Consider the following 27,893-nt stretch of genomic DNA (forward strand, 5'->3'; position numbering starts at 1 on the left):
TGGTTAAGCATCCAGCTCTTGATTGTGGCTTGGAACATGATCTCTGGGTCATGAGATCAAGCTCTGTGTTGGCTCCACACTGGGGGGTGGCCTTGCCCTTTGCCCCTCCCCCCACAACAAAGAGTAGATCAATGAAATAGCCTATAAAAGGGAAAAGGTGAACAAAACGGTACTGAGGTAATAATTTTCACCTGTCCGGTTCTTCCTCACTTCCCCTCTCCTTTCAAATTGCAACATACCCATTTGGTGAGACTGTGGAAAATAGGCACTTTCTCAGACCTTGTCTATTGGAATACAAAGTAGTACAACCTCGTGTATTGGGAAATTTGGCATTATCTAGCTAAATTAAATATTCATCTACTCTTTGATCAGTAGATCTCACTCCTAGAAATTTATCCCAGATATAGGGTGGCATAAATACAAAATGACATATGTACACGTCTACATTCACTGTAGCTCTGTTTGTAATAGCAAAAGACTGAAAGGACACAAGTATTCATTAGTAGGGTTTTCACTGCATACAATATTTATTATTATCCCGTGGAGTATTATATGGGTGTAAAAGCAAATTTGACAGACAATTTATATTATTGTGCAGTAAAACTAATAAGTATGTTACTGTTTAAATATATTTATATGTATATACATTTCTAATTTTATTTTTTTTAATTTAGGAATTAATTAAAAAAAAAAAACAAAACTATTCCACTAGAGGGAACAGGAAATAGAAGGAATAGCTAGAGTTCTGCAAATATACCTTGTTTTCTAGGTGTGATGTTTAAACCATGTAAATGTTTTACATAACTCTAAAATAAGTTTTAATTATTTAAAAAACAAGTGAAAGCAAAATGTGAAAGTGAAAGCAAAAATGAAACAAAAAAAGTGAAAGCAAAATGAGACAAAGAAGGAAGCCTAAGTGGTATAATTATAGGAAGAAACTATTTTAAGTGACTTTAAAACACAATAATTTGATTATACATGCTGGGTAGATTATACCCTGAGGACAGAAGAACAATGTAAAAACTTTAAATGGTTTTCATTAATCATAGTGTTGTTATTATTCCCAAATTGTTGTATATATATTGTGCCATAAGGCAAATGATTTTAATTATTTGGTGACATTGTGTAACAGGAATCACATACAGGTTGGGAAAAGGGAGAAATAGAAATATAGGATCAAAATTTTAAATAGAATTTTATTTGAATATATCAGTATAAAATTACACTAACTCTTACCACAATAAAAGGTGAAATGAGCACTCCTTAGAACCCAGACTGTTGTCTGTGGAAGCTGTTTCCCATTGAATGAAAAGTACTAAAGTTCCTTGGATATATGGTTAATTTCAGGTCTGGGACAGGAGATGGACAAGATGATCCTCGGATATTTTGTTATATCAGAAGTGGGAAAGCTATTAAAGACTACTAAGCTCTGTCTAAAAGACTCAGAAACTAATTAAAGAGGCGCTCACTGGCCAAAGATGGAAAAATTTGACAATAATAGAAATAAACAGGGATGCCTGGGTGGCTCAGTGGGTTAAGCAGCTGCCTTTGGCTCAGGTCATGATCCCAGGGTCCTGGGATCAAGTCCCGAATTGGGATCCTTGCTCAATGGGGAGCCTCCTTCTCTCTCTACCTCTGCCTGCCATTCTACCTGCTTGTGCTCTCTCGCTCTCTGACAAATAAATAAAATCTCTGACAAATAAATTAAAATAATAAAATAAATAAACAGAAAAAGAATAGAAATGAACAACTACAGAAATTTGAAGCATGCTACATTTACTTAAATCTGAGAGTTTATAATGATCCCTCGCCTAAAAAACACATTACCATTTTTTACCATTCCGGGAGCTTAAAATACTAACCTATTATTTAAAAAACTAATACTGCTGGTGGGAATGCAAGTTGGTACAGCAACTTTGGAGAACAGTGTGGAGATTCCTTAAGAAATTAAAAATAGAGCTTCCCTATGACCCTGCAATTGCACTACTGGGTATTTACCCAAAAGATACAGATGTAGTGAAAAGAAGGGCCATCTGTACCCCAATGTTTATAGCAGCAATGGCCACGGTCACCAGACTGTGGAAAGAACCAAGATGCCCTTCAACGGACGAATGGATAAGGAAGATGTGGTCCGTATACACTATGGAGTATTATGCCTCCATCAGAAAGGTTGAATACCCACCTTTTGTATCAACATGGACGGGACTGGAAGAGATTATGCTGAGTGAAATAAGTCAAGCAGAGAGAGTCAATTATCATATGGTTTCACTTATTAGTGGAGCATAACAAATAACATGGAGGACATAGGGAGATGGAGAGGAGAAGGGAGTTGAGGGAAATTGGAAGGGGAGGTGAACCATGAGAGACTATGGACTCTGAAAAACAACCTGAAGGTTTTGAAGGGGTGGGGGGTGGGAGTTTATGGGAGCCAGGTGGTGGGTATTATGAAGGGTACATATTGCATGGAGCACTGGGTGTGGTGCATAAACAATGAATTCTGTTACGCTGAAAAGAAAAAACTAATAAAAACCAAGTATTCTTCCTTTTCTGTTCAAGGTACTTCTTGGAAACCAAAGATTAATGAGAATTTTCACTTACTAGACATATTATAGATATAGTAAATAATGAAGGCATAATAAAATTAGAATGTCATTCTTTGCTTTCTTTGCATGTCTTCTCTGCATTCTTTGCAGCTCTCAGTGAAATACTCCATTTAGTTGTCACTCACTGGTGGCTGCTATTACCACAGATAGAAGGCGATATGCATATGCCCCTTGCTGAAACCCAGTACTGCATATGAGGTTGGCTTCTCTATGAATTCAGAATTTGATTAAAACTCTAAATTCAACAGTTACAGAAAATTAAAACAAGGACAAGAGGAATTAAAAAATGTCTCAGGGGTATAGTCAGCAAAATATAGGTATTTGAAGTTTGCATGGAACAAGTGACTTCATTTCTTTAACAAAGACATTGCAGGAGGAAAAGAGGTAAAACCTTAAAGATAAAAAAGAGATGTAAGTTTCATGTCAATGACTAGCAATAAATGGAACTTATTTATAATCTTAATTTGAACAAACTGAAAAGGAAAAAAGTCTATGCTGGGAAACTTGAATACTGACTGATAATGGATAATTTTGCAGAAATAATATATCTTTTTTTTAGTTGAAACAAGATTGACCATGAGATAAAAATTGTTAAAGGTGGGTAATGGGCATGGGAATCCCATTATGTTATTGTCTCTACAAAAAAATTAGATTTTTCAAAATAGCATTTCATATACAGGCATACCTCAGAGATACTGTGGAATCAATTCTGGATCATTACAATAGAGTAAATAGTGCAATAAAGTGAGCCAAATGAATTTTTTGGCTTTCCAGTGCATATAAAAGTTAATTTACACTATAGTTTATTAAGTCTGTAATAGCACTATATCCAAAATAAACAATGTACTTGCCTTATCACTAAAAAAATGCTAACCATCATCTGAGCTTTCAGCTAGCTATAATCTTTTTGCTAGTAGAGGGTCTTGCCTCATTGGTGATAACTGCTGACTGATCAATAGAATGGTGGTTTCTGAAGGTTGGGTGACTGTGGCAGTTTCTTAAAGTAAGATAGTGAAGTTTGCTACATCAGTTGACTCTTTCAAGTAGAATTTTTCTAGCATGTAATGTTGATAACATTTTACTCATAGTAGAACTCCTTTTGGAGTTGGGAGTCCGTTCTCTCAAACCCAGCTGCTACTTTATCAACTGAGTTTATTAATATTCTAAATCTTCTGTTGTCATTTCAAGTCTTTACAGCATCTTTATCAGGAGTAGATTCCATTTCAAGAAACCACTTTTTTTGTTGTTGTTGTTCATCTATAAGAAGCAAAGCCTCATTCATTCAGTTTTATCATGAGATAGCAACAATTCAGTCCTATCTTCAGGCTCCTTTCCTAGTTCTTTTCTTGTTTCCACCACATCTGCAGTTACTTCTGCTGAAGTCTCGAACTCTTCAAAGTCAAGGGTTGGGATCAACTTCTTTTGAACTCCTGTTAATGTTGATGTTTTGACCTCTTCCCATAAATTACAAGTGTTCGTAATGGCATCTAGAATGGTGAATTCTTTTTGGAAGGTTTTCTGTTTACTTTGTCCAGATTTATCAGAGGAATCACCATCTGTGGCAGCTATAGCCTTATGAAATGTATTTCTTAAACAATAAGACTTGAAAGTCAAAATGACTCCTTGATCCATGGGCTACAGGATGGATGTTATCTTAACAGATATGAAAACAGCATTAATCTTGTTCATCTCCATTAGAGCTCCTGAATGACCAGGTCCATTGTCAATGAGCACTAATATTTTAAAAGGAAAATTTTTTTCTGAGCAGTTGGTCTCACCTGGGGGCTTAAAATAACAGTAAACCATGTGTAAACAGATGTGCTATTATCCAGGCTTTGTTGTTCCATTTATAGAACAAAGACAAAAGAGATTTAACATAATTATTAAGGACTCTAGGATTTTCAGAATGGTAAGTGAGCACTGGCTTTAATTTAGTCACTAACTGCATTAGCCCCTAACAAGAAAATCAGCTTGTCTTGAAAGGTTTAAAGCCAGACATTGATTACTTTCTAGCTGTAAAAGTCTTAGATGGCATCTTCACTGTTTTGCCTACATGAAAATCTGTTGTTTAGTGTAGTCATCTTCATCAGTTATCTTAGCTAGATCTTCTGGGTTTTCAAGGTTTTTTGTCATATTCTTCTAGATAAGTTCTTGCTGTTTCTTTCACTTTGTACTTTTATGTTACTGCAGATGGCTTTTTTTCCCTTAAACCTCACGCACCAACCTCTGCTAGCTTCAGACTTACCTTCTGCAGCTTCCTTACCTCTCTCAGCCTTAAATAGAATTGAAGAGAGTTAGGGCTTTGCTCTGGATTAATCTGGCTTTGGCTTCAGGGAATGTTGTAGATGGTTTGATCTATTCAGACCAATACAACTTTCTTCATATCAGCAATTAAAGAGGTTTTTCTTTGTTACTATTCATGTGTTCATTGGAGTAGCACTTTTAATTTCCTTCAGGGATTTTTCCTTTGCATTTGCAACTTGGCTAACTGGTATAGAGGTCTAGCTTTTGGCCTGTGTTGGCTTTTGGCATTCCTTTCTAGCTAAGCTTTATCACTTCAGGTTTTTGATTTAAAGTGAGAGGCGAGGGACATCTTTTCACTTAAACACTTAGAGGCCATTGTAGTGTTATTGACTGGCCTAATTTCAATATTATTGTATCTTAGGGAATTAGGGAGACCTGAGGAGAGGGAGAGAAATAGGAAAATGGCTGGGATGGTAGAGCAGTCAGAACCTACACAACATTTATCAATTATGTTCTTAGTTTTATATGGTGTGGTTTGTAGTACCCCAAAACTATTAACGCTAGTAACATCAAAGGTCACATCACAGATCACCATAACAAATGTAATAAAATGAAAAAATTAGAAATATTCCAAGAATTTACCAAAATGTGACAGAGACCTGAAGTGAGCAAGTGCTGTTGGAAAAATGACATCACTAGACTTGTTCCGCTCAGGATTCCACAAACCTTCACTTAGTTTAAAAAAAAAAAAAAAAAAAGGCAATATCTGTGAAGTATATAAAATAATGTATGCCTGTATATAAAATTAGAGGCATTAATGTAGCATACTAAATAGTTGAAGAATTATTTATGAACTTACATCGTAACTTTCACTTTATTGTGGTAGAGCCATAGATTAAAAGATGAGATCAGTAAATAATAGTGATTTTCATTTGAAGTCCTTTGTTGTGGTAATTTATTAAATTCAGGAATTATAGCTGACCTATAAGAACTAAGAAATCAAAGCAATTCTTACTAATAGGTCTGATAGAAGGAAAAATTCATTCCATGAATTTGCTGGAAAAGTGCATACATTTAAATCCAGTCTTATAAAATCTTTCTTCTACTAAAAAAAATTTTATGAAATGAAGATACAATATGCATACTAGCTGTTCCTCCTCTCCTACAACCCTCCCAGTTCTAGGGTAGGTCCTGAGGTGTACTAGAAGACATAATACTCTGTGTTCCAGTGCCCCCTTGTGCCTATTACGAAAAGGCACCATTATTAGTTCCTCCTAGAAAAATTGGGATATACGTTCTAAGAGCTCTCTGGAAACCAAACATTGCAAGCTTATGAATAGGGTTTCATATTGTAAACTTTCCGGTCCCAAGATTTATGTCCTTTTGATTTCAGGGTATGCTCTTCTATTAATGCTTTTTCTTATCACAGATGCTATTTCATTAACAGTTACATGGCATTTGGGAAGTATGTATAGTACAGGTATATTTAATCTCAGTTTTCAGTGTTTTTACATATTTTTTCAGTGTTTTTATGTATCTTTCCTCTCCCTTTTAAAAGCAAAAAAAGGGAAGTATGGAAATGGATATGTCAGAAGACTCCCTAAGTGAGGTTTTTCTTCTCTCTTAAGGAAAGAGAATCCTGGGATCAGCGTGTACCATAATAATGTACAGTTGTAGACATTTTTGTCCTGCCAGTATATTAGGAGATAGCCTACGTTTGAAGTTGCCTTCTCATTCTTCTATCCTTTACTCCTAAAGGCGTGTAAGTCTTTGTAGTATAATCCCAGTAGGTATAGTGCTATTATATCAACTGCCTTTAGGAGAAGGGAGTGGCTTGGTTTTTTTAATGATGATCATTTGAGCTTCTTTGTCAGTTCAAGTCTCTACTTACAGCTTGTTGTTTTTTAATTAGAGTAAAATTTACCTTTTCTTTGGTCAGTTCTGAGGACAAATGCATATTAATGTAACTGCTTTTGGTCAGTAGTTCTGAGGACAAATGCATAATAATGTAACTTACCACAATGAACAACAGTAGAGCAATTCAATCATTTTGCCACAAAATTTCTTTTTGCTATCAATCCTTTGTAGTCAAACCTTTAAATCCTTTCCTCTCTTAACTCTGGACAACTAATAATCCCCAATCATTATTGTTTTGACTTTCACTGAATGTCATATGAATAGAATTATATAATATTTATATGTAACCTTTTGAGTCAGGTTTCTTTCTGTTATCTAAAAGTGTTTGATATTTATCCATATTGTTGCGTGTATCAATCATTGGTTCCTTTTTATTGCCAAGAAGTATTTCATTATACTGGTATACGATAGTATGTTTATACATTCCCTATTCGTATTGTTTCTAGCTTTTGTCTTTTAAAAATAAAACTGCTATATACATTCATATTCAGATTTTTGTGTAAATGTAAGTTTTCATTTCACATGACTGAAATTTTAGCCACTCTATTAGGTATGTAATGGTATCTCATTATGGGTTTTTTTTGGCATTTCTCTAACGAATAATAATTTCGAGTATCTTTTCATGTGCTTATCTGACATCTGTATATCTTCTTTGGTGAAGTATCTGTTCAAATCTTATCCCATGATTTTTGATTAGTTTTCTTTTTGTTGAATTTTGACAGTATATATTCTGGATACGTCTTTTTTCAAACGTTTTATTACAGTTTGTGTTCTATTCTTTCATTTTCTTAAAATCTTCCACAATTTTTTTTTTTAATTTTGATGACATCTAGTTAATTTCATCACATTTTTTTTCTTTCATGGTCTGTGCTTTTGAAGTCCTTTCTAATAATTTTTTGCCTAACCCAAAGTCAGGAAGAACTTGTTCTTCAAAAAAGTTTTACTTTCTGTGTTTAAGTCTGAAACTGGGTCTAATTTTTGTATATAGTATGAAATACGGATTGAATGTACAATTATCCCAGCAGCATTTGTTGAAAAGAATATCTCCTTTGAATTGGATTTGTTCATTTGTCAAAAATCATTTACCTGTGTTTTATGGCTGTTTCTGGACTTCATTCTTTTGTATTGATTTGTCTCTGGTTTTTGGCAATACCATATTACTAAATTGTATTACTGTTTACTATATTACTTTATAGTAATATGGTATATATTTACTATGTTACTTTAGCTTTAGAGTGAGTCTTGAAACCAAACATACTATAGTAATATAGTATATATTTACTATATTACTTTAGCTTTATAGTGAGTCTTGAAACCAAACAATATGAGTCCTCCAAATTTTTGTCTTTTCAAAAATTTTTTGTGCCCTTCCCATGTAAATTTTAGAGTCTGAAAAAATTCTACAGGGATTTTGATTGGAATTGCATTGAATCTATAGATCAATTTAGGGAAGAATTTTCTTTTTAATACTGAGTCTTTCAATTAATGAACACAACTGTATCTGTCCTGTATTGGGACCTTCAGTTTCTTTTATCAGCATTTTAACAATTCTCATATACACATGCTAAATGTATTTTGATAAATTTCTCCGTATGTTGCTTTTTTTTTATTATCATAAAATACTGCCAGCTGTTTTGATTAGGACCAAGAGCATGCAGCATTATACATGCTCTTCCCACCCCAAGTCTCCAGGAATCAAGGTACCTCTCTCAGGTTTCTGAATTCTCGTACTTAGTCTCGGCTTCTTCAGTCAGAGGTCATTCTTACCAAATTAGATTACTGGGCCACCCTAATAGAAAGAAAACCTTATATATTTTTCATTTCTTTTAAGGTTATAGGTATACTTAATCAGAATATGTATACAGCCTCAAAGGTATAGATTGTTTGTTTCATTTTGAGATAAGGGATATTCATGTATTTTTCTCATATTTGTAAACTCAAGTTTTTATCTGCAATGAGGTAATTAGCCTTTATAGTTGAAGGAATTTATAAAACCATAATGGTAACCAAATTACCATGGCTCAAAAAACATGACTCTAGAAGAGTTATAATAGTGAATTCAGTTCCTCATCACTTGAGACCATGCCGGTTTTGTTCTTCATTCCTTATTTTCTAAATTGGATCAGTACCATTAACTGACATTATTTAGTTGAGAGTATACAAGTAATTTCAGTATAGACTACTAAATGTGTTGGTAGACACTTGAGTGCATTGCAAAATGATAAGAGACCAGTGACTGAGTTCAAGTGATAGAAAATTGTTTTTGAGGGGCGCCTGGGTGGCTCAGTGGGTTAAGCCGCTGCCTTCGGCTCGGGTCATGATCTCAGGGTCCTGGGATCGAGTCCCGCATTGGGCTCTCTGCTCGGCAGGGAGCCTGCTTCCCTCTCTCTCTCTGCCTGCCTCTTCGTCTGCTTGTCATTTCTCTCTGTCAAATAAATAAATAAAATCTTTAAAAAAAAAAAAAAAGAAAGAAAATTGTTTTTGAAAACCAGACTTCTGAAGTGTTTCTTGAAGCCAGGAAATTTGAGCCCTGATAAGAGACTATGTAAGGTTCAGGTTGAGTTGAAAGAGAGGTGGACTGCAGATACTGAGTGGTATCCTTATCAGTATTTGCTGAATGAATGGTTGGTGGACATTGAAAAATGGAATGCTCAAGGAAAATGTGAAAGTAGGGACAAAAGGAAATAGTAGATTGTTAAAGATTTCAGATGGGGCTCTTGGGTGGCTCAGTTGGTTAAGCACCCAACTCTTTTGATTTTGCTCAGTTCATGATCTCAGGGTTGTAAGATCAAGCCCCGTATGGGGCTCCACACTGGGCATGGAGCCTGCTTAAGATTCCCCCTCCTTCCCTTAAGATTCTCTCTCCCTCCATCCCTCCCTCTATTAAAAAAAAGAAAAGAAAAGAAAAAGATTTCTGATATGGAGTAGTTTTGGAGAATGACAAGGTCTAGGACGATTAAGTATAAAAGGTGAAAAGTCACTATGGTTGAGAAATTTAGAAAACTTGGAGGCTCAGTTATAGTATTGAAACTATTAATACTTTAATAAAGGGAAAATTTTTCTCTTTTTAAAACAGTATTTCATCTTTTTATTTGATCCCTTTTGACTCCTATTGATTGTAGAAGAATTTCTCAATGAATAAATTCTTGATATAGTCAAATAATTAAATTTGAAAACCAAAAATGGAAGTACTTGATCACATCTCTTTCTGTGGGTCTATTCTATCAATTCTAAGTGTTAGGATATACCTAAGGGGAGATTCCATAAATAATCTGTCCTATTTTAAAATAATCTTGGCATGCAAGATCCCCTGAAATGTAATTCCAACACAAATATGACTCTTTAAATTAGATTCTAGGCATTATTTTTAAATACTAGTAAGTTGAAAAAAATAAAAAAGGCTCTCAGAATGAAATAGCTTTTTATTCAGTGTCAGAATTCTACCAGTATTTAGTTAAATACTACCAGTATGTAGTATTAAAAGGTATTTAGACCTTCTTTAATACTTATATACTTTCAATCAACTATTCAGTACCTCAATATTTATTTGGACCATTATATATGATTTTTCCTACCAACCTCATGTCTGAAGACAGTGCCAGCATTAAGTGTTATAGAAAGTATTAGGGAACAAAATTTCCGCCACTGGATTCTTGAAACTTCAGTAGCACTTAAACATTTAAGTCAACCGATCATAAAATTAAAACTAACAAATATTTTTTTGTGGTACTAGAACATCTGCTGTCTGAATAAGGACACGTATACTAAGGACAAGCACCCATTTTGAGGTAGATACTTAGTTTATTCTAGTCTCTTTAGAGAAAGAAAACTCTTAAGATTCCAAACCTTTTTTTGTTTTATTTATTTTTTAAAGATTATTTATTTATTTGACACACAGAGATCACAAGCAGGCAGAGAGGTGGTGGGGGGTGGGGTGGGGAGCAGGCTTCCTGCTGAGCAGAGAGCCCCCTGCTAGGGCCTGATCCCAGGACCCTGGGATCATGACCTGAGTGGCAGGCAGAGGCCAAACCCACTGAACCACCCAGGGCCCTCCCCTTTTTTTGTTTTGATTGAAAACGGGGCCTGCCATTTTTATCAAGCATTTTAGACAATTAGAATTACTCTACCATAGGAGAATGACCTAATTATTTTTCATTCTTATCATATGCTTTGCTGATTTTATACTTGTTCAAGGATAATAGGTGTGACTACAAAGGGCCATTGCAAAACCAGTGTTAAATGTCTCACCCATATATGCTGTGTACCAAGACGCAATTATTACCACAGATCCTTGGTGCTTAGCTAAGAGAGATCGTGTGGACTTCCTGACATCTCAGTTTCTTTGATCTTCAGTTGAATCTGAAACCATTCAGATTTCCTGGGCTGCTACATTGTCTTTCACATATTTTGGGGAATAGAGAACTTTCTCTGTCTCTCTTTCTGTGTTATATAAACATAAAGAGTATAACCTATGGAGAAAAGATCAAAATGTGGACTATACCTTTGCTTATTTGACCTGGCTTTAGGCCCTCTACTTAATAGGGCTCTAGAAAGTCCATTGCTGGATCGGTTTTAAAATGTGAAGACAATTTGTTGTACTTTTGGAGCTAACTAACTTTTGGCTTCAAAAACAAAGCAATAAATGTATAATTCTACTTCTCTTTCCCCATTAAGGGTACTGTGGCTATAGTTCGGTTTTATTATGAATAATATTGTATCTTAATGATTTGTCTATACCTTGCATCCCTTGGATTCTTTAAGGATATTGTATTAGTTCCTTAACATATGTAAATGTGCATTATGAAGGACACTGGACTGCATAGCATCCCTGCTCTGAGGTTATTTTCCATCCTCAGTTCTTTTCTCTTACTATATGTACTAAGTACATACCTTTTTGTGGCACTAAAAATCTCATTTTGACACACTTGTTTTTCAATTATTTTGAATGAGTGCATTACATGCAGTATCATAGCTCATTTTTATGAAAAGAATAAACTTTCTTTTTTAAATTAATAAGCTTTTTTTTTTTTTTTTTTAAAGAAGCTTTAAGTTTACAGCAGACTTGGGTGGAAAGTACAGAAATTCTGTATACCTCATCATGCTTCCAGTTTTCCCTTATTATTAACTTCTTAGAACTAATGAGGCAGTACTTATGTGTCATTATTAATTGAAGTCCATAATTTACATTATGGTTTACTCTTTGTGTTGCATAATTCTATGGGTTTTCACAAATGCATAGTGTTATTGGTCAGCCATTATAGTATCCCTTGTTATATTGTCCAGAAAAATCTCCTGTGCTCCAAATATATGCTCTCCCCCACCAGCAAATCACTGACAACCATTGATCTTTTTATTGTCCCTTTAATTTTGCCTTTTTCAGAACTTCATATGGTTGGATTGTATAAAGCCTTTTTAGAGTAACTTCTTTAACTTAGCAGTATGTATTTTTATGCATTCATGTTCTCATGGCTTGATAATCTTGAGAGTCCATTTTTTTTTTTTCAAGATTTTATTTATTTGACAGAGAGAGCACAAGCAGGGGAAGTGGCAGGCAGAGGGAGAGGGAGAAGCAGGTTCCCTGCCAAGCAAGGAGCCCACTGCCGGGGCTCAGTCCCAGGACTCTGGGATCATGACCTGAGCCGAAGGCAGATGCTTAACCAACTGAGCCACCTAGGCACCTGAGCGTTCATTTTTCTCTATTGCTGAGTAATGTTTACTGTATAGATGCACTACAACTTGTTTTTTCACCTGTTGAAAGACATTTTGCTTGCTTCTGAATTTTGGCAATTCTGAATAAATATTATAGAATATAAGTATTAGCCATTTACATGAAAGTTTTCTAAAACACATTTCTGCATCATTTTAGATGATTATTCTGGATATGAATGTAGACTTTTCTTGTGCCATTCATAGGAGAGACAGACATTAAATATACACAGATGGTACATTTTTGTGTAAAGTCACATAGTACAAAGATAAGATGTATGTTGCTATGAAAGTATATATAGAGAGAGTTTTTATTAACCTTTTGCATGTATTTTCAATTAAAGAAAACCTATTTAATATTGCATTATAACATGATGATACTACTTTAGGACTAATTTTGGGTCCTGGGGTAAAAGAGTTTCTGAACTATGAAACTTTGCATGGTTCCTTTAATTTTTATGTTTCTTTAAGATTTTACTTATTTATTTGCCAGAGATCACAAGTAGGCAGAGGCAGGCAGAGAGGCAGGCAGTGAGGGTGGGAAGCAGGCTCCCTGTCGAATAGAGAACCCAATGCAGGGCTTGATCACTGAACCCTGAGATCATGACTTGAGCCTAAGGCAGAGGCTTAACCCACTGAGCCCCTCATGGTTCTTAAGAGTACTACAGAAGCATGTCCAAAGAGTCTCTTCTTGTTTTGCTTTTATAATCTGCTTTGCACTAGACTAGAAAGAATGATTTATCTGTCTACTAATGTCAATGAGTTCTGAGTGAAGATGAGATGATTCCCCTTAGGGTAAAATGCATTTGCCTTTAGTGAATAGAACTTATAACATCTTTCTTGACTCATTAGTATTACCTACATACCGATATTATATTTAGAACTCAGTACATTTTCTCTCAAATACGTTTGTTTCTGCCTAAAACTACACCTTTTCTGGTATTTAGTTATCTTCATTAATAAAATAGGTAGCATGTTTCTCTATCCCAAATAACTTTTATTAATATATATTTGAGTGGTTAGATCAAGAATTAGAAGCATATTTTAACCTTACTAAATTGTTACTAGTCCCCATTACTGAGTTCCTTGTAAATAATACAAACAAAGGGCATTTACTACTACTTTACAATATTTTAGAAAATCTTTATTACTTTGGTAACTTTCTAAGAAACCTATTGCAGAAGGTAAATGGAAGGAATTAGCATCGGGCTCCCAGCTCCATAGGGAGTCTGCTTCTCTCTCTGACCTTCTCCTCGCTCATGCTCTCTCTCACTGTCTCTCTCTCAAATAAATAAATAAAATATTTTTTAAAAAAATACAAAAATAGAAACTAAAAGTAATCTTTAGTAGTGTGAAAATAAGAAACAAATACTTGATTTTTTAAAGTAAAATATCAAAGAAATATGTTTTACCTGTGACCAGCTCTTTGAAAAGTTATGCAACTGGGTGTGCCTGGTGGCTCCATCGGTTGAATGACCAACTCCTGATTTTGGCTCAGGTCATGATCTCAGGGTACTGGTATTGAGCATGCTCAGCAGAGAGTCTGCTTGAGGATTGTCTCGACTCCACTCTCGTACATGTCCTCTCTCTCTCAAATAAATCAAAAAGAAAGTTATTTAACTGGAATAGCAAATCTGTAAAGAAGAGTATCAGTGATGGCTTTGTGTTTTAACTGCCTATTACATCATCTTCTGCAGCTCAATTAATGCAAGACATCACATGGCTATAGCCAAGAACACGGTATAGTAGTCCCTGTTACATACTGTGGAAAGAAAGTCCCTAGTTCTTTTCCCCAGGCAGAAAAAGTAGCACTTGATATTCTTCAAATATGATGTAATATTTAGAAATCCTCCTAATGCAGAGGAAGGAGGTAGAAATGTTCATCCTTCTTAATTCACCCTCGGCACTGATTTTTATCATATTCCAGTAATTTTTAGTATCTTAATTGTCCTCCAGTGGGTTTTTTTCTATAAAAACAGTATACTTAATATAATCTCTAATTATGCCTCAAAAGATCAAAACCAAAATTTGAGACTTTTTCTAAATAAATTCTGTTGGAGATATTACAAATGCTAACAAGCATTTGTTAGCATTTGCATTAAATGCAAAGTTCTACATATTACAAATGCTAAAATATCTAAGCAAGAAAAATCCAAGTTAAATGCAAAGTTCTAATAAGCATTTGTGATATGTAGAACTTTGCATTTAACTTGGATTTTTCTTGCTTAGATTTTTTAGTTGCTGTCCCTCTCCCTCTCCTTTAAACTCTCTAGTTACATCCTCATATCTTCAGATATGTAAACCACTCTTAGGTATCCCTTTCTTCTTAACCTATAGAAAACCTTTCTTCATTAATTTACTCTCAGAATTTGAGTTCCTAAAGGCTTTTTCCTTTTTGTTTGGTCAAGCTGCTCCTCTCTCTCTCTCACGTTATTCAAATGTCTAGAAATTACTCTTCTGTCTGTCAAGCCGCCTTTTACTGAAAAACTGAACTGCTGATAGTTTTCTTCCTCATGAGCCATTCAGCCGTTAGTTTGTTCAGTGGTGCTGTTGAAAAAACAGAGACCTAAACTGGGTGTTTTCATTTGTGTATCATTATTTACATAATTGTCTTAAAGGACTTTGCTATGTTATTCTAAATCTCACAAATTTAATACCACATTTAAAATTTATTTTTTACAGATTTTATTCATTTATTTTAGAGAGCGAGCCAGTGGGGGAAGGGACAGAGGGAGAAGGAAAAGAGAGAATCCGGAGCAGACTCTGCCGTGAGCAGAGCCCTATGTGGCTAGGGCAGGACCCTGAGATGACAACCTGAGCCAAAATCAAGAGTCGGATGTTTAACTGACTCAGACACCTAGGCGATCCCACCCCTGCTTAAAAATTTTTCAGTATTTGGGGAGAGATGACCAGGTTTTGGGCACCCCACCTCATTGGTTATCACCAAATTATTTATATAGATCTGTAGATGGGAAAATCTTTTGGAAAAACTAGTCTGTTTTTCTCCCATAGTGCTATTTTATAGAGCAATATTATGTTAGCTATCTCATAATAGGTTTTATGGACAAATGGGGAAAACTTCATGGTGTAAACTCTCATTAATAATGGACAGTGAACATTGGCATTATTAAAAACGTTGAGAAAACTTCTGATAAAATTAGACATTTATAACTAACTAGTTCATGATTCTTCATAACTTACCTGGCCTCCCTAATGCTTATTTATGTACAAAGAAATGATGATTTTATAATGTAGACTATAGTTTGAGGAATGTTAATATAGTTGAGCGCTTTTATTTATTTATTTATTTATTTTTAAGATTTTATTTATTTATCAGAGGGGGGGAGAGCGAGCACAGGCAGACAGAATGGCAGGCAGAGGCAGAGGGAGAAGCAGGCTCCCTGCTGAGCAAGGAGCCCGATGTGGAACTCATCCCAGAACGCTGGGATCATGACCTGAGCCGAAGGTCATGAGCTGCTTAACCAACTGAGCCACTCAGGCGTCCCGAGCGCTTTCATTTTTAACACAAAAGATTCTTTAGAGCTAAGTAGTGTTAGCCCATCACCATCCTCACATGACATCATGCAGATCACTCCTACTTTTAGAGTGCCTAAAAAGGTGATACCACGTTGGTGTGATAATATTAGTATTACTATTGATATCAAGGTAAAAAGAACTAAATTTGTTTTTAATCACTTGATTTCACAGTGGCAAGCTGTGTAATTTTATATTTTCTTTATAAATATCAGTGAAAATAGTATATTGTGAGAGAATACAAGCTTACCTAGTTAAAGGTCATTATTTTTATTTCATAGTTCTAGGAAAATAAGTAAGGGATTATCTAAGGACCCTTCAAAAGTTTTGTGATAATTATTGATGAATTTTAGCTCGAAAAATGCCTGTCATACTAATCTGAAATATTTTTTCAAACTGGTACATTAGTAGATTTTTATATAGCTAATATTTTTACTGTACTCACATTACTTTTCCCAATTAACTGTATAACATTTGCAGATAAAGATTGTGGCTGAGAGGTCTTAAAGTGGCAGGGCTGAAATTACAATTTAGATAAAAATAATAATTCGTAGCTTTAATGTGCTATTATTTTGTATATGTGGGTGTCCAAGTGACCAGAATCCTTTAGCCACTTTCAAGCAGTCAAACTATGTAGGAGAAAAGAGACATTCTCCATTTAGATAATAATTGTGTTTGCATGGTTTATTTTTTATTTTTAAGATTTTGTTTTTATTTGAGAGAGAGAGCATGAATGGGGTGGGGACGAGGCAGAGGGAGAGGGAGAAGCAGACTCTGTTGAGCATGTATGGGCCAGATGTAGGGCTTGACATGGGGCTCTATCCCAGGAACCCAAGATCCCGACCTGAGCCGAAGTCAGGTGCTTAACTGATTGAACCACCCAGGCGCCCTGTGTTTGAAGGGCTTAAAGGTTAGGTTAATTTTAAGGGGCCACATAACAGAAACTGAATTGCTTGACTGCTGCTTATACTTCCTTCACCTTTGCTAGTGGTTCCTCTGACAGTCTAACAGCTTTTCTTTCAGTGTCTGCTTTATGCATATATAAAACAGAGAATTTGTGTGTGTTGAGCTCTGTTGTAGAAGACAATGTATTAAAAGAGATATGTGACAGTCTTTTAATTACCTAGAGACCAGTTCTTCGAAATGACTTGTTTCGTATCTTGGGCTAAAAAAAAGTATTTACCAAATGTTCACTATGAAAATAATTATTTTTAAGGATTATTTTACTGAGCCTTTTTCTCATATCATTTCACTTTATGGTAATCACTACAATATCCATAGCTGTTAATTCTTGATGTATATCTCTTATTTCTGAATTCCTAGTGTTCATAATGTTAGCCTCTCAGTTTGCAGTCAGAAGTGTTTGCTGAGTGAAATCTTCCATTTATTTTCTACATAATTATGAATGCAGTGATTAATTAGTAAGTGAAGCAACTGTATTCATGTTGTATTTAGGACCTTTTTTTCTTTTCTTTCTCCCCCCCCCCAAATTAGTCCTTTATTCATACTCGTTATATGTTTTACACAGTGCTGGGTTGTCACAATATTTGCTGAGTGCTTTAGTTTGTTAGGCACCATGCCAGATACTAGAGATGCAAAAAAGAACCCTAATCTTTACCTTCAGGGATCTTGTATCTTTAGTTAGTAAGAAGGAAATAAGCAGGCTGAAGTACCCAATAGAAGTGAATGAAGTGGGAGTCAATATAAAGTAATGTAAAATTAAAAAGCCAAGTTAAGTATATACAGTGTTTTTGGTAGGTTTGCAGATTGATAGAAACTATGGCTCCAGACTCACCCCCCATACATACCAATACACCATAAAGCTAGAATACTCATTCAGTTAGCCAGTATGCAAAATCTTAGCTGTATTGGTATTGAGAATCCAGCATGGGCACTGAGCATCCCTGCATGTTCTTGCTAGATATACCAGACATGGGAAACCCTGACCACTCTTTATCTGGGCCATTTCTCAGAGTTGTATTGCAGTGAACAATAATGAAAAAGGAACTAATAACTTCTCCAAATAGTAGGCTTGCTTCTATTTATATAAAATAGGGACCTCCTCCTCCCCTCTCCCGGCCAAGATCAGTGTTCCTCTTCTGTGATACAATTCTCTGTGTGCATAGGTATTCATGTTTGGGCTTTTGGCATCCTTTTTGTGGGTCTTAGGAGGCATGAGGGGTCAACACAAGCAGCCCACTTTGACTTTGCTGTAAGTTATAAGTAGCTTTTGCTGTAAGTAATAAAGTCCTAGGAGACTCATGTCTTTTGCCAGAATCCATGAAACAGTAACAGACTAGCTTATTTTAGTGTTTATCTATCTATTGACATTCAAACACTTCACTGTTTTGATAATATGAAGGTAAGTTGGCTTTACAGCAAAGGAAAAGAATTTCATTTCCTTTGTACTCAGGGTCCTGGTAGATTCCTAAAACTGTCAGTGACACTGTCCATGCAAGATAAGCCATGAGTTTAGAAAGTTCACTTCATGATGAAAACTTCAGTTCTGTTATCAGGGGTTTTGCATCTGGAATATTTTACATTGAGTTAATGCCCTTTATGGTAGGGAAATGTTTAAAATGTTGGCTCTTTAGGTTCTTGACTGAAATATCTTGTCAGTAAGGCTGTATTATTGTCCGTGAGGAAAAAACAAAGATAGCACTCAGATTTTCCTGGGCATTGTCTTGGCTTCAGTTTTCTGTAGTTTTCAAAAGCCCATTTACACCACAACTTAATGATTACATACTATTAGAAGATTTTAAGTGGTAGAGAAATTGGTATAGTTAGAAACTTTGCATAATATCAGGTAGACCTCAGCTCAACCCCTTAGGGTCCATTTTTAGAAGGCAACAGTTTTGTTGGCTCCTTCCTTGACTTGGGCTCCTGCTCTGACTTGGCAGAGATAACAGTATATTCTTCTTTCCCAATTCTAACAGGTAAGTACATCTAACTAGCTTCCTAATGAGCAGGAGCAGAAAGACTTAAGAACCAAACATAATACCAGTTTGTGTCCATGTTTAAAAGTTAGTGATTTCAAGAGTCAGGAGATATTTAATATTTATTAAATACTTTGCATGTATGCAGCACTGTACTGGATGCTGTAACAGCTTCACCTTCAGTGATTTTTCGGCCATAATATAAAAATATTCTCATTATATTTGAGGAATATAGGGCAGAATCTGATTATTATACTAAATAAATTGTATGAAAAACAAATGCTTGTAGGAGTGCAAAGGTAAGTGTCTGTGAAAGGGGGTTTATAACCATTCTGAAAGAACTTGGGTGAGGGCAGAAGAACAAACCAGACTTAAATGAGAGGAAAGTGAAACACTTGAGATGTCAGGGAACAGAAGATAGGTGGAAGAAGAAAACAAGAATGTCTCCAACAAAACTTAGAATGTAGTAGGGAAGACACCTCTATGAAGAGATCATCTTAGGTATTGAGTGAAAAAGGATGAATGTGGGAGAAGAAGGGGGTTGAATGGGTGTAAGCAAGTCAGTTTCGGTTTTCCAAATATTAACATCCTTGTTTCTATTTTAGAGGAAAAGCTTTCAGGCTTTCACCACTCGGTTTGCTGTTACGGGTTTTTCAGTATTACCATCATTGTTTTGAAGTAGTTTCCTTTTATTCCTAGTTGGAGGATTTTTATCCTGCAACATGTTGAGCATGTCAGATGCTTTTCCTATGTCAAGCAAGATGATCACATAGGATTTTTTCCCCTCTATTCTGTTAATTTGATATATTGCACTGATTGACTGTTAAATGTCGAACCATTCTTGAATTGCCACCTGTCTTTGTAAGGAAAGTTTTATTGGAACCAAGCCAAAGCCATATGTTTACATGTTATCCGTGGCTGCTTTTGTACTCTAAAATCAGAGGTAGACAAGTATGACAGAGACTACACGGTTTGCAAAGCCTAAAATATTTAGTATTTCCCAACCTCTGCTTCTAGAATCATCAGCATCCACATAGTCTTTAGTATGTCTGTAGTAGGTATCAACCTGTCTGTACTGACTAATATTGTGTAATTTGCTTTTCTTAATGTATGGTCAGTCTTCTTGACATACAAGTAGGGAGTTCTGATGTGGTTAATGAGAAAGTTAAATAATGATTTTAAGAGAAATGTTAATTCAAATAATGTATTTTGTTAATGTCTTTTCTAATTCAGCTCCATGCCTTTATTTTAAAGTAACTTACTTGGGGGTATGCCTCCTGGGTAGCACAGTTGGTTAAGCATCCAACTCTTGGTTTTGGTTCAAGTCACTATCTCATTGTTATGAGATCAAGCCCTGCATGGGGCTCTGTGCTCAGCTCAGAATCCCCTTGAGACCTCTCTCTCCCTCTGCTCCCCCCCCCCCCCACAATTTTCTCTTTCTAAAATAAATAAATCTTTTAAAAAATGTGTATATGTCACATTCTGCATTGCTTATGGAATTTTATGTTTTCTTTTCTATAGGTGTATGTGGAATTTGATGATCTTGAATGGGATAAACGAGAGTGGGTTAAAGTATATGAAGATTTTTCAACTTTCTTGGTGGAATACCACTTAATCTGGGCCAGAAGGATCGACCCTAGCCAGACTCAGGGATCAAAGAGCAAACAGATTCAGTGGCCTGCATTGGTAAGATCTATTCCTGTTTTATTAAACATTCTCAGTTGTTTGTTTTAAAGGAACAAGAACTATATATAAGTTCAGATTTATCTTGGTGATCATACATTATTCCTGAAGAGGCTCTGAAGTATGTGACAGAAATATCAAACTATAGCTTTTATTTATTTAAAAAAAAAATTTTTTTTTAATATTTTATTTATTTATTTTACAGAGAGAGAGAGAGAGATCCCAAGTAGACAGAGAGGCAGGCAGAGAGAGAGAGAGAGAGAGAGAGAAGCAGGCTTCCTGCTGAGCAGAGAGCGCTATGCGGGACTAGATCCTAGGACTCTGAGATCATGACCTGAGCCGAAGGCAGCAGCTTAACCCATTGAGCCACCCAGGCACCCTGGCTTTTATTTTGTTAAACAATTTTATGTGTCCTTTTTGTTAGTACTCCTTTAGAATATTTAGCCTAGAAATAGTTTAATCTATCCAGTTAGAAGAAACATATAAATAAATTTGATTAAAGGTTACTAACATAGTTGACTAGTTTGTGTATAATGTGGAAGTTTTTCAAGCTTGAGACTTTGTAGGAAGACAATAAGATGCTTTTTATAAGCATCAATAGCATGTAATTTTCCTTGGTTTATTAAAATTAATAAAAGTTGACTGAATTCATTGTAGATCATAGTAGATATTTAATGTGAAATTGTATGTTCACGTAATAGATAAAATTACTTCATATCAGCAAATGTTCTATTTAAGAAATGCAGATTTTAAAAAATTCTCAGCTAGTTTAAATTAGAGTTTTGTTCAAGAAACATACTAAGGAAGTCTGGCCGGCTAAATCAGAAGAACATGCAACTTTTAATCTTTGAGTTGTGAGTTGAAGCCCCACATTAGGTGTGGAGATTACTTTAAAAAAAAAAAAGGCACACTTAAAAAAAAGAAAACGAGAAACATACTAAGTAAGATAGTTCTATTAGGAAGAAAGCCATATCTGTTTAACCACTGGGCTGTATATGTTTGAATGAAATAATGTTCTTACACTGATATCTGAGAAATATTTTTAAAGCCATTAAAACATTATTGCAGGTATTTGGTATAAATACCATGAGAATAGATACTTTCAGATATTTTTTAACATAAATTAACTATACGAATAGTTTTTTTTGTTAATAATTGTATTGTTTATACATTTTCTCTTTTAATGAGTTAGACCTTTAAAAATCTGAGGAGATAAGTGGTTAAAAAGAAAATGCAGGGAGGGAAAAAGAATGAAATGAACTAATAATATTTTTTAAAGAAAATATATATAATTTCAAAAGATGGAAGCTGCTATCTGTGAGCTATAGTTTTGGTAAGATACTTTGAATGGTTTAGCAAAAAAATAAGATAATTTTATCCATGATAGTTTTTTTTTTTTTAAAGATTTTATTTATTTGACAGAGAGAGACATCACAAGTAGGCAGAAAGGCAGGCAGAGAGACAGGAGGAGGCAGGCTCCCCGCTGAACAGAGAGCCCAATGAGGGGCTCAATCCCAGGACCCTGAGATCATGACCCGAGCTGAAGACAGAGACCCACTAGATTTTAAGAAATATTTGTTGGATGAATATATTGAATTGTTAATATGGAGATTTTAAAGCCATGACTAACATGTTTTTTTAATTTTATAAACTTTAACTCAAAAATTGTCTTGGGGCTCCTGGGCGGCTCAGGGGGTTAAAGCCTCTGCCTTCGGTTCAGATCATGATCTCAGGGTCCTGGGATCGAGCCCCGCATCAAGTTCTGTGCTCAACAGAGAGCCTGCTTCCTCCTCACCTTCCCCCCACCACCCTCACCGCCTGCCTCTCTGCCTACTTGTGATCTCTGTCTGTCAAATAAATAAAATCTTTAAAAAAAAAATTGGCTAGGGTGCCTGGGTGGCTCAGTGGGTTAAGCCACTGCCTTCGGCTCAGGTCATGATCTCAGGGTCCTGGGATCGAGTCCCGCATCGGGCTCTCTGCTCGGCGGAGAGCCTGCTTCCTCCCCTCTCTCTCTGCCTGCCTCTCTGCCTACTTGTGATCTCTCTCTGTCAAGTAAATAAATAAAATCTTTAAAAAAAAAAAAAAAATTGGCTAAAACTTGACATTCATGTGAATCTTGTATGAAAAGCCTCAAAATGAGGAAGCAATAACAACAGTACCAGGAAATATACCTCAGTATCATAGTTAAAGAATAAATAGAACTTTAGAAAATCTTTGCCCTGTCTTAGAGATAATTACTAAAATCAAGGTTAATTCCTATATGTTCATAAATTACTGATTTTAGGGAAAATTTTAATCAGAAAATATTGTTTAAAATAATTTTTGTCATTATTTTAGAAATTTATTTCTGTTGAAAACCTTTTTAACCTCACAAAATATTTAATTATGTAATCTCTTTAAAATTCAGCTCTTTTTCTTTCTTTGTTTTTTAAGGTTTTAATTTATTTATTTGACAGAGAGAGAGGTCACACATAGGCAGAGAGGCAGTCAGGGAGAGAGGGGGAAGCAGGCTCCCTGCTAAGCAGGGAGCCTAATGTGGGGCTTGATCCTAGGACCCATCATAACCTGAGCTGAAGGCAGAGGCTTAGCCCACTGAGCCACCCAGGCGCCTCTCAGCTTTTTTTTTTTCTCACACAAAAAAGGTACACATTAAAAAGTTGGAAAATGCTAAGTGGTATAAAATAGAAAATCATAAATCATTCTATTTTCATCACCAAGAATGACATATTTTGACATATTTTCTTATAAAGTATTTCTCTGCTTTTTTTCCCACCATAGAATTAAAGAATTTTTAAAACTATGGTAAAATATGCCTAATATATAAAATTTTCCATCTTAATTATTTTTAAGTATAAAGTTCAGTGGCATTGAGTATATTCACATTGTTGTACAATAATCCACTTACAAAACAAAACTTACTCCATCTTGCAGAACTGAAACTCTATAACCATTGAATAGCAACTCTCCAGTTTTCCTTCTTCCCAACTCCTGGCAACTACCGTTTTATTTTCTGTGGCTAGGATTTTGACTGTCCTAACAATCGCAATAAAGATGGAACCATCCAGTATCTGTCTTTTCATGACTAGCTTATTTCACTTAGCATAATGTCTGTGAGGTTTATTTTTATGTTGTAGCCGGTATGAGAATTTCCTTCCTTTAAAAGGCTGAATAATATTTCATTATGTATGTACCACAATATATTTATTCATTTGTCTGTTGGGGACCTGTATGTTGCTTCTACGTCTTGGCTCTTACGAATTATGCTACTATGCACATGGGTGTACATGTATCTCATTGAGAACATGTTTTCAATTCTTTTGAGAATTGAAGAAGTGGAATTGTTGGATCATGTGGTAGTTGTATTTTTAAAACTTTGGAGTAACTGCCATACTGTTTTCCCACAGCAGCTGTACTATTTTACGTTCTTGGCAATACTTGGTTTTAGGTTTTGATAATAGCTATTCTAATGGGTGTGAGGTGTGGTTTTGATTTATGTTTCCCTAATGATTAGGGATATTGAGCATCTTTTCTTGTGCTTATATGCTATTAGTTTATCTTCCTTGGAGAAATGTCTGTTCACATTGTGCCCTTTTTTTTTTTTTTTTTAAGATTTCATTTCTTTATTTGATAGAGATCACAAGTAGGCAGAGAGGCAGGCAGAGAGAGAGGAAGGGAGGCAGGCTCCTCACTGAGCAGAGAGCCCGATATGGGGCTCGATCCTAGGACGTTGAGATCATGACCTGAGCCGAAGGCAGAGGCTTTAACCCACTGAGCCACCCAGGTGCCCCCTCGTTGTGCCCATTTTTAAATCAGGTTGTTTTTATTTGCTTAGTTCTTTGAGTTCTCTATATACTCTGGATATTAATCCCTTATTAGATGGATTCTGTGAACATTTTTCTTCTATTCTGTGGTTGCCATTTTACTCTTTTGACAGTGTCTTTTGATGCACACAATTTTTTAATATTCATTAAGTCCAGTTTACTTATTTTTTTGGTTACCCATGCCTTTGGGGTCATATCCAAGAAATCATTGCCAAATCCAATATCATAAAGCTTTTATTGTATGTTTTCTTGTAGGAGTTTTCTTATTTTAGGCCTTATATGTAGGCCTTTTTTATATTTCAAGCTAATTTTTGCTTATGGTATTAGGTGAGTATTCAATTTCTTTCATTTGTTTGTTGATATTTAGTTTTCCTATTACCATTTGTTGAATAGACTTCCCTTTTTCTTTTGAAAGGTCTTGGCACCTAGTGCAAAAATTATTTAACCATATATGCAGGTGTTTATTTCTGGGTTCTCTTTTCCATCAGTCTATGTCTGTGTTTATGCCTGTACTACACTGTTTTGATTACCATAGCTTTGTAGTGAAATTTTTTAAAGATTTGCTTATTTGTTTTGAGATGGAGAGAGAGAGTATATGAGAATGCCCCTCTGGAGGAGGGGCAGAAGGAGAGGGGGAGAGAGAATCACAAGCCAACTCCTCGCTTAGTGCAGAGCCCCTTGCAGGCCTCAGTATCATGGCCTGAGCTGAAATCATAAGTGGGATGCTCAACTATGACTGAGCCACCAGGGACCCTGTGTAGCTTTGTAGTAAGTTTTGAAATGAGGAAATGTGAGTATTCCAAGTTTGTTCTTTTTTAAGACTGTTTTGGCTATTCGGTGTCCCTTGGAATTCCATATGAGTTTCAAGATGGATACTTCTACTTCAGCCTGAAACTTTGAGATTTTGTTAGAGCTTGCATTGAATCAGTAGATTACTTTGGGTAGTATTGGCATCTTAATAATAAGCCTTTTAGTTCATGACTACAAGATGTCTTTCCATGTATTTATGTTTTCTTTAATTTTTTTTTTAGCAGTGTTGTGTAGTTTTCATTGTACAAGTCTGTGACCCTCTTGGTCAATTTTTAAGTAATTTACTCTTTTTTTTTTTTTTTTAAAGATTTTATTTATTTATTTGACAGAGAGAGATCACAAGTAGGCAGAGAGGCAGGCAGAGAGAGAAGGAAGCGGGCTCCCTGCTGAGCAGAGAGCCCGATGTGGGGCTTGATCCCAGGACCCTGAGATCACGACCTGAGCTGAAGGCAGAGGCTTTAACCCACTGAGCTACCCAGGTGCCCTAATTTACTCTTTTTGATGCTATTGTAAATGGAATGAATTTAATAATTTCATTTGCAGATTTTTCATAATTAGAATATAGAAACACAACTGATTTTTATGTGTTGATTTTATATCCTTCTGCTTAGCTAACATCGTACTCAACTGTGAAAGAATGGAAGCTTTTCTCTAAGATTGAGAATAAGACCAAGAGGGTACTTTTCTGGTCATCATAGCATTGGAAGTTCTATCCAGAGCAGGTAGACAAGAGAAAGAAAAAAAAAAAGCATCTAAATTGGAAAGGAAGAAGTAAAATTATTTCTATTTGTAGATGCTATGATCTTATATATAGAAAACCCTAAAGATTTTATGTGCCTTCCCATATCTTAAAACTAATAAATAAGCAGCAGGGTATAAAATCTCTGCTTTCTAATCATAGTTATATAGCTAAGACTGCATTAAAATTGTAGATCCTGCTTGTTTTACTTGATATTTCAATGTGTTCGTTCCTCCTCACAAGTATTAAGTTTTCAATGGCTACATAATATTTTATTCTATAATGGTCCATTGCCCTAATATTTGGTATTGTTCCTATTTTTTTTGTGATTATAAGTAACTGATAAATATTATTGTGATAAAAATGTAAGTCTTTGCATTTTTGATTATTTTAAAAATTTAGATTCATAGTAGTAGAATTAATGGTCAGAGGTTATGAACTTGAAAAATATACATAAAAGTCTCCTGATATTTTTCACAAATACTTACTGCCATTGTCCCCATTCAGTGTGTGAGTGCTTTCATCTCTCTTAATCCTCTACCTTACTCCCACCTCCACAAACATTGATTACTTATTTTCAGATTATCTTGTTTTAAAAGCCAAACATTTACAATTTGAATACAGAAGTGAATGTTTTAATTTTTATATCTGCTAATTTGGTATTTTAAAATACTATTTTATTGTTTTAATTTGTATTTCTTTAGTGGGATGAATATTCATATTAGCAACTTACATTTTTGTGATTGTCTTTTTTCGATTACTTATTATTAGGATGTTGTGTTTTTTTTAATATTTGTTATAAGCTTTTTTACATTATTAAAGATGCTTTTTGTATTTGTCTCACAGTTTGTTCAGCTAATTTTATGATAGCAAGACTTTTTGAATTGTATGTTTATATTTAAAGGACATCTATATATTGAGATATCTTCCTTAATCCAGACAGTCAGGGTGATTTTTCCTTTCTTTCTTCCTGTTTCCTTTCTTTCTTTCTTTCAAGAGGTTGTATAAATTAATGGAACAAATAATTGAAATGAAAATGCTTGATATACTCTAGAAAATAACCATTAGGTTTCATAAGACTTCTACCAACTTTCATTTATATTTAGTACACATAACTGAGATTGTATCATTTCCCTACTGTTCATTAAAATGAAGCTAATTTGATGATACCTATAAGCAGTAGTTATGAAATTCAGAGTTTTAAAATTCATATAACAGAATATTTTATCTACAAATCGGAGAAATTTTAGGGTTACTTATGAGATGAAAATAGAATTAAACACAGTGGGGGGTGGACTAAACAGCAGAAACTAATATTTTTGTCTTTAATTCTCTACATATTTAATGTTTCTAATTCTTTGTACATGATGCTTGCTTTCATGTTCTTTTGTACTTAAACATACATTTGTATTATCCTCTCTCTAGTTGTTTGACCCCTCGTGTGGTACCTGTTAAATATTACACATTGGTCATATTGTCTGCTTACTCTAAGAAATCAGTCGAAACTGGCAGTGTATCTGCTGGTTCTTGAAATCATGACATAACAAAAGAATCATGTAGTCTCATTAACCTTTTCTAAGGTTTATTTTAAAAACTAAAAATTAAAACTTCAACAAAATATGGGATAATACCCAGTTCTCTGGAATTGTCTCTTCATCTTTTTTCCCCCAGTGTATCAATAGCAAAACATACATTGGAGCACCAGCTATATAACATGCTGAAGTCATGTCTTTGTTTGTTTGTTTTTGTTTGGTTCTGTATAATCAGGGTACCACCTGAGGCTATTCTGATGATGAAAGCTAATGTCTTACATTTTTATGTAAGTTACTTAATATATTGTTAAATTTCAATTTTTAAGTAAAGTAAAATACTCATTAAATCACATTTATCAGCACGAGGG

At 34.9% G+C, this 27,893-nt stretch overlaps 1 protein-coding gene across 3 annotated transcripts in view; it reads left to right on the forward strand.

Annotated features, from left to right (window-relative positions):
- Nucleotides 1-27,893, forward strand: part of JMJD1C (jumonji domain containing 1C) — a 320,032-nt gene that overhangs the window by 110,339 nt on the left and 181,800 nt on the right. For all 3 annotated transcript variants that reach the window (XM_059170135.1, XM_059170130.1, XM_059170131.1), the window contains exon 2: nt 20,462-20,626. Coding sequence is in view for 2 of the 3 variants with exons in the window: in XM_059170130.1 (XP_059026113.1) it covers nt 20,462-20,626 (165 nt within the window). In the remaining variant the exon portion in view is untranslated. The remainder of the gene's footprint in view (nt 1-20,461; nt 20,627-27,893) is intronic.

Source organism: Mustela lutreola, chromosome 4 (genome assembly GCF_030435805.1).
Source record: "Mustela lutreola isolate mMusLut2 chromosome 4, mMusLut2.pri, whole genome shotgun sequence".
Taxonomy (NCBI): Eukaryota; Metazoa; Chordata; class Mammalia; order Carnivora; family Mustelidae; genus Mustela; species Mustela lutreola.